The sequence below is a fragment of the Hylaeus volcanicus genome, chromosome 7, assembly GCF_026283585.1.
Source record: "Hylaeus volcanicus isolate JK05 chromosome 7, UHH_iyHylVolc1.0_haploid, whole genome shotgun sequence".
Taxonomy (NCBI): domain Eukaryota; kingdom Metazoa; phylum Arthropoda; class Insecta; order Hymenoptera; family Colletidae; genus Hylaeus; species Hylaeus volcanicus.
Window position 1 is genome coordinate 17,158,162 of NC_071982.1, and position 12,507 is coordinate 17,170,668.

The window sequence follows — 12,507 nt, forward strand, 5'->3', positions numbered from 1 at the left end:
GGGTGGAGACGTAAATCGCGGAGGCGACCTATTAACGAACCGCTAGGAAATAGTCATTATTAATAACCAACGCATCCTGCAACAAAATTTATCCCACGCTTCCGGCCAGTCGTTTAATTCAGTCACCGATATCGGTTGCATTCAAAAACGCGCGCACGAGGGGATGGGTTGTGGAGAGGGTAATCGCGGTCGCAGAGAGACGCGTCGAGGGGAAAGATTATGAACGCATAAATCAAAAATTAGCATTAACGATTCATTATTAACAGTCGAGCTGGCCGGCCGTAGATAAAATTTATCCCCCGTTTCCGTATTTCGATTAATTAATGCGGCTCGCGGTCCTCTTTTAAAAACAACATTAACGCAACGCTGCGCCGCGGAACCGACCGACGATTTACCAAATGGAAAACTCGCGAGGGAAACAGGGAATATATAACAACGTTCCGCGAGTAGAAAAATATAGGTAAATTATATCAATCAACGGAGGTATTAAGATATTCATGAAAGGAGCACTTTTAAAGGAATTGATATTAAAATTCCTGAGTTGATATTTTTGATTTTGACACTATTTTTAATCAAGTTAGTAGATAGTAATAACGATTCTTCATTTTATCACGCCATGTCGTTTGTGCTACCCTAAAGGTACCACTGAAATCCAAGAGGTCAATCTATAATTGTTAACCCTCTCACTCGGAGTAGAAGTGAAAATGTAATTAATGTCATTACTATTTTGAGTATTTTTAAATAATGAAAATTTCCTGCCGTAAATAACGCTAGATAGCTCCGAGTCGCGCGAATAATTCATTCATTGTCAAAAAGTGGATTCATGCCTCGGAATTCACGGCTTCAATGCCCGTCACATAATCCACGGATACCCAATGGAACAACAAAGTGACCACCCTCTATTCCTTGAATTTATAGCATTATTTCGAATTTCCTTTTTTCCGAGATGTCAGAACGGGGGAGAAAAAAGGGAGAAGGAAACGTTTCTCCAGAGCGCAGCTCCGTGTCTGCTCCACCTTCTCTTTGCGGATCTGTCGGTGCACGGGTGGAAGGAAGAGGTCCAGATCGGAGCGGAGAACGAAGAGGATGAGGGAGTAGCGAAAGAGGGACAGACGTGTCGGTCCGACAGAGAGTAAGCCGCGGCTGCCATGGTTACCGTCGCATTCCCGCCTCGCCTCGTTGCCATGGAGACGCCTCATGGTCCTCTTCGTTCAACTTTCACAAGCCCTCTGTTCGTCTCACTCCCCCCACCCGGAATGTGCCTCCCTTTTCCTCGCGAAAGCTCCGCTCTGATCCCTCTCTCGCTCTCCTTCCCCTCGCTCTCTCTCCCCTCCTTCTGGCCTTCCAACGCGGCGGCTCACGAGCTTCTCTCTACCTCTGGCATTCGCTCATATTCCCTCCGTTCCTTCGAGCGAAGAGGAAGAGAGCAGAGCAAGAGGAACGCGTCAGGCAGAAAAGAGGGAAGCCCGGTGTATGCGCGGGCATGCGCGTCACGCTCCCGTCTTCCACGACGAGAGGCTCGACGTGTACTCGGAATCGTTCGATTAGTTATCGACTGGAAAGTGATTTACGTCCTCTTATCGGTGAGCTCCTTGGCAGCCGCGTAATTTAATTAAAGGAGAAATCGAAGATAGACAGCATCGCGATCGTTTCCGCGAGAATTAGACGGTCATCGATGGATATCGAGGAGGGCCGACCTGCCCGCGGGCCACGCGCAAGAAAAAACCACCGTGAACCTCTTACGGGGAAGCACCGCCAATTGGGCCGAAAGGGATGCTGCATGTTTGATGGAAATGTTACCTAGGTGTATCTAAAAGGCGTACTTTAACCTATGACTCTGATTATTTGATGACTTAACTTTTCAATGATTTTTCGGGATGCTCCACTGACATATCTTTTCGGAGGCTGAGAATACTCGCGCCATAACGCACGACGGCGGAATAGGTGGTACTAGGTATGGACCACGAGGCGGAGGTGTAAGCGGCTTGTTTTATAAGCCCCGATTCTGATTGGCCGTCGCGTCACTCGATATCAATATTTATTCAACGCGGCGAATGCCTGAGGCACGATTAAAACTTGTTTATGCCGCCAACGATCGCGCTCCTCCCACCGGCGGCCGCGCGTGTACTCGCTATGTGCTCGACCTCTTTCTATTTTTTCCTTCGTCCCTTCCCCATTAATTCCCACTGTTCTCGCGCGAACGAGCTTCCTCGCGCGCGATCGACCGTTTACCGATCCTCGTCGATTAATCCATCGTTGCACAATTTTCTTAGAGCGAATTAAACATTAATGGATTGCCACTCTATGCTCCGAAAGACTAGGAAAATTATTTGAAAAATCTACCTCATTATTTTTAATTTTGAGAATTATTTTGTTTATCTACAAAAGCATCCTTTAATCCTTTGGAACACTGTACATGAAGCATCTTTTGACATAGATCGAGGAGTACCATCTTTTGTCAAGGATTAATTTTCATGTGTCTGCTAAAAACACACCTCAATCCGGATCGAAGAGGACCTATCGAATGGCGAATGTCTACAAATCGCCATGCACGTGCAAAATCGCGAATAACGAGGGGACTCCCCGTGTGGACGCGGAAAACGGGCGAAGGCGTCCCGTTTAATTAAGGATAACGTACGAGCGGGCGACATTTAACAGAAGTTTAGTACAAGCGTCGCGGAATGCCCGGCCATATTTCGCGAAGATATTCAATTTTCGAGCGAGGGGACGAGGAAAGTTTCGGTGAGAAGTGAGAAGAGAAGTTACGTGAGACTTACCGGGACTACCGAGGAAGACGGAAGAGTAAAGAACGCCACGACGCGCGTCGCTAGCCGCTCGCTGCGCGTCTGGCGGCGAACTCCATTCCCTACGCGGACACCATTTACCTGAAGCAAAGAAAAACATCGATTCTTCGTTAGATTCCTCGTCGCCATACACAAATAATGCTATAGCCGCAGATTTTTAGCCATAAAAGTAAATAATTTATCATAGACATAGGAGCTTCATTGAAGGTAAGTTCCTCTCGCCGATATGAATCGAAAAGTCCTTCTCCGCTTTGCAATCCGAAGCTCCGTTATAGAGATATAGGCAGTCAAAGTTTTGGCGCGCCTGGACAAGAGCGCACGCGCAGCTGCGCGGTCAGAATGGCGCGCACTGGGAATCCCGCTAAACTTTAATTGTTCGTATCAAGGTAACGAAGCTTTGGACTGCAAAACGGAACAGGACTTGTCGGTTATTTTTCGCAAGATAGAATCTTAGGGTGTAGATAAATTATATAAATCAACTATAATTACATAAAAACAAATATTCGTTACAAGTTGCTTGTAAATGCAACAAACACCAACTCCAGCTATCTAAATAAGAATCGTGATCATCTCTGGTCGCCGCATGGACCTTATGGGGACGCTCGCGGGCAGTTTGATCGGGAAAACGATCGAATTTGCATCATAACGGCGGTGAACGATACCGTGGCGAATTGAATGGAGCTCTCGGAGTCGTCCACTCGAGAGCTAATGAAAAACATAAATTCGCGAAAACGGAACCTCCGAGCGTCGGCCTCTGGGCTTTCCACGCGCAAAATTGAACACGGTACACCCGCGCAAAAATGAACGCGTTCCTCCCGCGTAAAATTCCGCGAACTCGGAACAGTTAATACGCGGACGGGCGGCGGATGCATGTGTGCAATGAAAGAATGCAGAAAACGGCCGATACAAAGGGAGCAAAGAATTCGTGATCGTTTGCATCACGACATCGGGACCTGGAAGATCGTATCGCGTGCTGCTCCATATATATCCCGTTACTTCTCTCCTTCTTTTTCGCGAACCGGACGGGGCATGCGATCTTACCCATGCCGCGGCTCGTTCGACCGAGAATAATCACGCAATTATAATAATTAGATAAACGCGCGAGAGGAGCTTGTTGCGTTAAGAGGCAGTACTCGCTCAACGGGTTCGCCGTCGACTGGCCGAGAAAAAACAAAACGAGCCCGCGGGGTGACGCGATAGATGCGAATTCGAGGCGTGATCGCGATACCGCGACCAACGCGCGTATTTCTCAATTAAATGGCACTGATTAATACGCGCGTCGACGTCTGCAGGGATGAAAACACTGTGTTGGAAAGTGGAGTCCATATTTATTAAAACTTACAGATACGTAAATAATATGTTGATTATACTCGGGCCAAACGTACCTAATTCAAATAATAGAGTCACTGCTCCACATTCGAGAATACCCTAATTCGAAGCTTTATTTTACGAAACAGGGACTCTGGAAAATCAATTTCTTATTTTTGGAGCTATCTCATAGTTCAGAAAAGTAATCGAATCCGCGACGTGATTAGCGCATGGGGCCTGATTTATAAGGCGTGCAGGAACCAGGGACTCGCAGCGGAGGTATTGCATTTTTCCAGATGCGAAAATAGGAAAGATATCTACTTTATTTCCAGGGAGATCCCGGCTGAATGAGGATACACGGTAAGAAGGGGTGGCACCGGGGGATAAGAGTAAGCCGCGGAGCGAAGTAATTTCACACGAGAGAGTAGGGTCTTGCCGGGCTAGCGGCGGATCCGACGGAGCTCTATAGTCTTATCTTGGAAATATAGCGACCATCCCCCAACGAAAATTATATTCTTGAAACGCGGAAGATTGCTTCGCTTCCTGCGAGCTCACGACGCGCCATGATATTAGGTGTCCTCCGTGTTCCGCGCGTCGAAACAATGAACGCCTCCTCTGGCAGCCTTAACTAATTATATTTTAAACAACTGCGATGAGAAAACATCGTTAAACCGTGATTAAATGTTGAAGAACTAATAGATTCATAGGATTCAAAGACTATTTATATATTATATAAAAATATTATTGTTGAGAAGTTTGGGAAATAGATTCTTTTTTGCAATAATTCTGCATCGATTAAAGAACATTCAAAAGAAGAAGAACATCACCACTGGGAAGGTCTTAGCCAGAAGGCCCAGAAGCTACACTGAAGGCAAATGGTAGCCCAACTCCATATTAACGAAACAATGTAGCATACTTCACAGGTGTTCCCCATCATCCTGTCCAATCCCTCTCCCATAATTATACACAGAGTGTGCCAAACCTCCAAACTTCCAAGTGCACGCAATGGTCATCAAAATAAATACAGGTTTACAGATCAACAGCCTCAGTGTTGCAAGAAGAAGCCTTACTTCACGACAGCCTATACTCAAAGTGTCTCTCTCCCAATTGAATGCACATTCTAATTCCTTGGAATTCATACTAATTAAAAATTCCACGGAACATTAGCTGTCACTTAGAATTCCAACGACCCGTTCTCTCTGTACACCCTCTGCTCGTCTTAATTAATTACAAATTACTTTTTACGCACGGAAAAACATGGTTGAACCGTGATTTAATGTCGGGGGCCACGGCTCAAAGGCTAATGGATTTAAAAACGCGGCCGTGTTTCTAATTCCAGGACCTGGCGATGGGGCCCCGTTTAACCGGGACTCCACGGTTACGGTTGGTCGCGTTAATTCGTGGCCTGGCCAAATGACAGGGCCGAATCGGCGATTCGAAAGTGATGGTTATCCTCGGAGTGGAGGGATAGCTGGATTCGCGTTAACGACGAGGAGATTATGAGATCCGACAACGCCCAAGTCGGAATCGCCAGGAGACGAATTCCTGGGGATACCTAGGCGATATTTCCGAATAATGGAGTCACGGGGAGAGAAACCGAGCATCACTTGGACACGTGGAAACCAACCTCGGAGAAAGGTTCTCCTGGGAGAAAGCATCATTCCTGAGATTCGAATTATTCGAAGGTCAAGATATAGTGGATGACTCATAATTAGATATATTTGCATGGGTCAGATGATGACAGATTTCTTTCTAAAATAACTGGACTCAAATGTGCCTTTGAATTTTTCTTAAAAATTGACACGAACTTTCTACACGATCCAATACATCCTGAACCACTAATTATTGAAATCAGCCAACAACCCCATAATTGGGCCACTATACTCCAGCATGGGACTTCCTCCCACTAGGGGCATTTATTATTGAATTCTCGGGGTCACAATTATTCCCCAAGTCGCCGGAACGGGACTCGTGGATACCTGTGGAATCCTAGCGCGGAGGTGGAGCGGTCGGCGAGAAATTTATAGCCGTTAAAAGACAGGGTGTAATCATACGCGTCACCCCGTCAACCCGAGGACCGTGATTTATCGTGGGAAGTTCGCAAGACGTCCAGGAATTCCCATGTCCACCGTGCCCCGTTGGAATCCCGTTTCGCGGTCGCCGCGACGTCGAAACGCGCCCGTGTCGAGTCGTCGTTGTGCTTTTTGATGCGCCGCGATTATCGTCGTGAGTTATGACGCGCGCGTTAATTGAACGTTGCGCGTCATGCCGCGGATAACGAACGCGGGACGCGAGCCACGGGCGTGTAATTGAATTCGAGGAAACCTCGGGGAGGAGGGGGGGCTGGAAGGGGGAGGTGGTGCGCGAAAAGCGACGATGCCGAATTCATTGAAATGCTCGGAACCGGCGTCATGAATTATTCCACCTCCCCCCAAACACCCCTGAAACTTTAATCACGACCGATTCCGTGTTCTGAGGAGGAGCAATCGTCGCATCTGGAAACGAGCATGAGACCCGACTGCGTCTACTGGGCCAACCGTGGGGAGGATTCGTTAAGTGGCGTCAAGTGAGACGTCTCTTTTGAACGATCGTTCTCTGGCTAAATTGCGGGTTAACTTCGGGGTTCGCGTGTTAGCGACAGTCATGCCACGCGGTCGAGTCATGTAGCGGGATGAAATCGGAGAGGAGAGAAGAAACAAGACGGATCGGTGGACCCGAGAGCTTCGGACGATTTGGCCACCGTGTCATACGAAACGGAGAACTCGAGATACGGGGATGATACGAGATCAAATAGCGATGGCTAAGATATTTCTGAGGGCTGGCGATAGGAAACTGTAACACGTACGCCTCGAAGAGTTCAACGAGAATCGTAACTGTGACCGAAGCTCATGACCTAGCTACGACACTGACATTGTTTATAGAGAAGACGATTATCGTCTAACATTATTTCTCATCGGTATCTGGTCCTCGCGTCAATGATTCATCTGCATCAACGACCGTCGCGCTTCCAGTTCGTTGAACTTTTTCGCCGACCAATCCCTCGGATTCTCTCAATTGCGATTCTGCTCCCGTTCATGAGTCAGGCCACGAGCCATCCGTCGCGATTCTTCGTTTTGCAGTCTGTCATCGGTTCTGTAATTCGTTCGGAATCTGGCTCGACTGGGGATTACTTGACCCGGGGTTTAATCTCCAACCAACGCCGCGCGATTCACGGAATCGCTGCGGCTCTTGCTTGTCGAAGGGTCATGCTCCAAAACGACCGTTTTCGATAGCTATGCGAATAGTACCAAGCCTAGGGAAGCCTAGGAAGACCCAAGTAGGCTTTAAGGACTGAGGAAGCAATAGTAAATAGGAATAATAAATCTAATGACAACAGACACCGGAACCATCACCTCCAGGAGATGCGTACACTGATTCCTCAATCCACAAAGTGCTCGAGGCTAGACCTTTCTGACGCTAAATATTTCTCACGGCCCTGCTTTCGATTCCTGCGTCGCGTATTCGTGGAATGCGCGCAAACAAGTTTAAGCGTCCGGGACCTAAGCGTCCGAGGAATGCGCGCGACAGCGGATAAGCATCTAGGTGGGCGTGATGCAGGATCCATCAGCGTTGGAGAACACAGACGAGGTTAGAGGCCGGATATAGATACATTCCGAATAACCCTATCGTATCGGGGTTGCGTCCTCGGTATAAATAAATCAATATAACCACTTCCACCCTTAGACGCCGCCCTCTTTCGCCGTAAGGAAGTGACGTATGAGACTCGTATCCACGGAACGAGGGTTGAGAAGGCCACCCTGTTATTTCACAGTTAGGCTCGTCCTGCCCCTTCCTCGCGCCACCTTCAACCTCCTTCCACGACGTCTTCTCTATCCAGACTTCCCGTCCCAAGTCTCGCTTCCAGCCGCGCACGAGTCCCTCGGGAAGCTTTTGTCCTCGAGCTGTAAGCGACTTCCTGACAGGCCAAGTTTGCACCTGCTCTCCTTCTGCCGTCGCTTGTATCTCTCTCCGCTTCTTTTCACCCTTCGAGCCTCGTTCTCCCTCTTTCGCCAAGTCTGCGTCCTCCTCCCGCCGGTAACCTTCGCGTCTAACCTCGGCCCCCCTCCCCCCGCGCCACCCACCGCCGCGAAATTTATTCGAGATGGTATCCTCGATCTTTCTCTCCCCCGCGCGCTTTCGTTCCAACGTAATCCGTAGATCAGCGGATAAACCGAGCAGCGTCGTGCTGGAAATTATTTTCGAATAATCCGCGACGTCGACACCTCGCTGACTCTTGTCTCAATTCGAATTCACCGTCGCGAGAACAATTATAGATTCGGTGGTCACGGAGGATCCAGAGTCTGGACTGTGGATCCTTTACTGTATGCACGGTCTTATAGATTGTGGCAAAATGCAGTATAATGCTTGTGAATTCTAAATTTGAATCGAGAATGTGAAGGCAAATAAATAGTGACTCCATATCGGCGTCCACTATTTTTCCCAGCGATCAGGTATGACAAAACGATCGAACTTTTCTTCCACTGGGGTGCCGCCAGCGCTTCCTACTCGCGGTCATGAACGGTGTCTTCCTCAAAGGGGCCTGGAGAGGGAAGGTGAGGCGTTCGCAGATGTTCGAGACGCCCAGGTGATTAATGACGCCCGATAAACGTAATTTGTTGCGGGGCCGCGGACTCGTCGTCTCCCGGCTCGTCTTTCGAATTCAAATTGATAAACAGGACGCAGTTTGTAATGGCCGGTGGGTTGGCGGTGCAACGAGACTGCCGGCTGTCGGATGAGCCGGACGACTTCACTGACCGACCGGCATAGTAATTAATTTTAAGCAGCACGCTACGCGATTTTCGCTATCTCGACGACGCGGTCTTCGTCTACCGTTCCCCACGTGATCGTCACAAAGACACCCTCGCGGACGGGGGGGGGGGGGGGGGGGACGATTATCCGTGTCGCATCCTTCCACTTCAGGGCTGTTCGCGGTGGCGTGATAATTTAATTAGCGAGTTCGTTGCAAAAACCGAGGAACGCCCGGAAGCATAGATATCGACTTCGTAATATACATTACGACAATACATTAAACTCCTCACGACACTTATCAAAAAGAGTATGTCGACACGTAGAGTTTCCCACGAGAGGATCTTTAGGATCCCACTCAGACTTTTCCTTGCAAATTTCCATGTGTTCAGAACATCTACTAACCTCCAATAGAAAATGGACGCCAGGTTGGGGCGCCCAGGGGCAACGAAGGCGGGCGTAAACGAGGCTAACTATCGCGAAATGAAAACGCAAACGCGTCCGATACGACGCCGATAGCGCGACACGCGCCCCGAGCCGAACGGACGTTATTAAGAGGAATAAAGATAAAAGCAGCACGGGGTCCGTTCGCGGCCAAACGTAGGCGCGTACAACGCTCGGCTTCTCTCACGTAGGCGCGGCTGACAAACGCAAGCAACGGGCCACGGCGTGTCGCGCGAACGCGCGATTACCATTAAACGCGTAATGGAAACGGGCCCGAAGGAACCTGGTCACCGACGATAAGATCGAACAAAGGTGTTAACGTAACTCAACGCCGACAGGTGAGAGCATCGGGCTTCGGTGTTGCGCGCGCGTGAACGCTACGGCTTCCGCGAGCCGACCCCGTAAGACGCGGATCCACAATTAACACTCCGCGCCCGACGACGCTCGAATTTGCATTGGCACTTAGCGGGGCCGCCGGTGACCCGTGCCGCCATTATGCAGGCTGAACTTTTAAACAACTGGGTGCACGGTGAAACGGTTTCAATGGGAAGTAAAGAAGCGTTGGGAGCATGAGAAATCGGAGTTCTAACACGCCGAGTGCAAAGGGTTAAACAATGATCATGAATATGATTTTGCTGTAATATTAATGCTTTGTCGATATTCTTTTTTCGATGGAACCTGCGAGCACTACTCTTACTAATATTCCTACGAAAAGAGTATACGATTACTAAACCTATCCTACTCGGAAACCTAAATCCCTCTAGGTTCCCCCAGAGTCCTAGATTCCCTCAAAATCCCAGCCTCTTTCGATTCGTTACCTCTCAGCCACCGCCCCCTACTCTCCACCTATCTACTCGTCGTCTATTCTGGAATCTCGGAAACGAGGGCCGCCGAAACCGCTGTCCGTGGCGTTGTAGCAACAAACGAAGGGTGAATTATCGTCGCGTCGACGGAAGAAAACAGGCCGAGGGAAATTCTCGTCGGATCGAGAGCGGGCGGCGTTCCCCATCGTATCCACGTCCGATTGTTCGCCGAGTTATAAACGTAGCCCAGAGCGGAGGCCGTTTGATCGATGGCAGCCAAAAGCCAGTCGGCGGAGGAACGGCGGGTTAGGGAGGGACGTGGCGGAGGAGTCCAGAGAGAGATGACGCGCGCAACGCGAGAGGGAACGAGACGATCGAGAGGGAAACGGAACGAGAGGGCCACGGAACGGAACACAGAAGGTGGACGCGAGTAGGTGGCCGGGGGCGGAGGTGGTCAGGAATCACGGGAGTGACGTCAGCCCCCGTGACTCGTGACACGCGCTGGTTTAATTAGCGCTACAATGCCGAATCCGTGTGCATGTGCAGCCAGAAGGTGGAAACGCGCTGGCTGAAAGAGGAGGAGGAGACGGAGGACGTTGAAATCGGACGCTGCCGGAGAGGACGCGAAGCCCGAGCAAACCACCACTGCGCGGCCCCCTGTTCCCTGCCACGATTCCTCTCCTCTCTTTCTGGCATTCTGCCTGCCGACCTACGACCCGCCCCCGGGACCCCGGGACCACGTTCTCCGAATTACCGGTCCCGTCGCTGCAACAGCGGTGCACTTAGCGTAAATTCAGGGCGAATCGACGGCGCTTGACGTTCCCCTTTCCCAGACCCCTCAATTTCCTAACCCCCCCGCAACTCCTGTTCCCCTCCTGGTACCTTCCAACGGGCACATCGCGTCTATATCTCGTTTATATACCGATCGTCGAGACGCTTTCCTCCCCGGCTGGCCTGGAATTAATGTTACGCGGAAACGGACGCTGGAAATTTGCGACGGACGAACGGAGCAGCCTCCGACGCTTTTCCCACAGATTTTACGCGAGCTGGTAACAAAGCTGATATTTCTCATGGTGATCGATCCCTTAGGGGTGGATCTCTAAAACACTGAATGCAGTAGGAGGAGATTTTCGGAATTTTCGAACGGTAGAATTATTAGTCTGATACCTTTAGTTTGGAAGAATTATTGTTGGGAGGAGAGGAAATTCATTCTGGTTGATATGTGAGAGCGAGTAGTTCGAGATCTAGAGAATACTTTATTAGGGTTTTAGAATAACACTCGTTTAATTCAAAATCTTGAAATCTCTTTCTTCCTAATTGTTCATATCATGAAACTCCAAAAATTCATCCTGTGTCAACTTAAAAAGCAAATAAATTCTCATTCCCAGCGAGAAAGCACTTCGAACCCGTTTACTCGCAGGAAACCCTTCCATCGCCCACTCAATCTGACGGAATAGAAGTCCACGGTTTATTTTCATCTCGATTCGTCTCGCTCCGCTGCGTTCCTTATATTCCACGCGCTACTTTATTGCCGAACACCTCGGTTCCCAGCCGGAGATTAAAAATTCATCGCGGCGCGGCGGTCACCGGTATATCCATTGACAGCGGGAAGAGGCTCCGAGTGCAGAAACTAATTCTCGATAGTCGAGAGATATAAAGGATCGAGGGGGCCCGGGGATTTTTCCTCGAATGAAGGAGCTTCGCTGGCTGACGCGGCGGAGGCGAGCATGTGTCCGCGGCCAGCGCGACACACGGCCGAGATAGGAGAGATTTAAAATGTTGCGGCAGGTCGGGAGGACTAAATGATGATAAACTATCGCGTCGGTCCCGGTAGACTGACCCTGCGCTCCGAGCTTGAATTACAGCCGAAAAGAAATAAAAACAAAACCGCTGGTCGCGCTCTCGGGCGAACAAGCAAAACACATCAGCCGCGAAACGCTTCCTCGGATTTCCCCATCGACTATTTTCTTTCCTAGCGAGCAACCGACCGTGAAAAGGTTTAACTCGTTTAGCGATCGGTTGAAACTTCGACCGTAGACGTTTGGTATATTTAAGTGGTGGGATTATAATTGTTTATGGATGGTGGACTAGGAGGTATCATTTTGTTGGAAGACATCTTGTATGGGACATGAGAAATATTCTGTTGGAGCGATGACGTCATTGGGGTTTTTCTTTCTTGGAATTCCATTCGGGTATACGAAGGACATTAACGGACGTAAACATCGAAATTTAAACGAAGTATGTGTTGGTGTATGAAACATTCAGTTGGGGAGATGACAACATTGAGGTCATATACCTTGGAACTTTATTCAAGTATACACGCGGTTGTACGAAGGGCATTAACAGTCGTAAACATCGTAATT

The 12,507-nt window shown here is 49.3% G+C and overlaps 1 protein-coding gene across 5 annotated transcripts in view; it reads right to left on the reverse strand.

Moving 5' to 3' along the window:
• LOC128880403 (homeobox protein homothorax) overlaps positions 1-12,507 on the reverse strand; it is a 440,840-nt gene that overhangs the window by 192,312 nt on the left and 236,021 nt on the right. For all 5 annotated transcript variants that reach the window (XM_054130450.1, XM_054130449.1, XM_054130448.1 and 2 more), the window contains one exon: positions 2,778-2,885. In XM_054130450.1, coding sequence (XP_053986425.1) covers positions 2,778-2,885 — 108 coding nt within the window. The remainder of the gene's footprint in view (positions 1-2,777; positions 2,886-12,507) is intronic.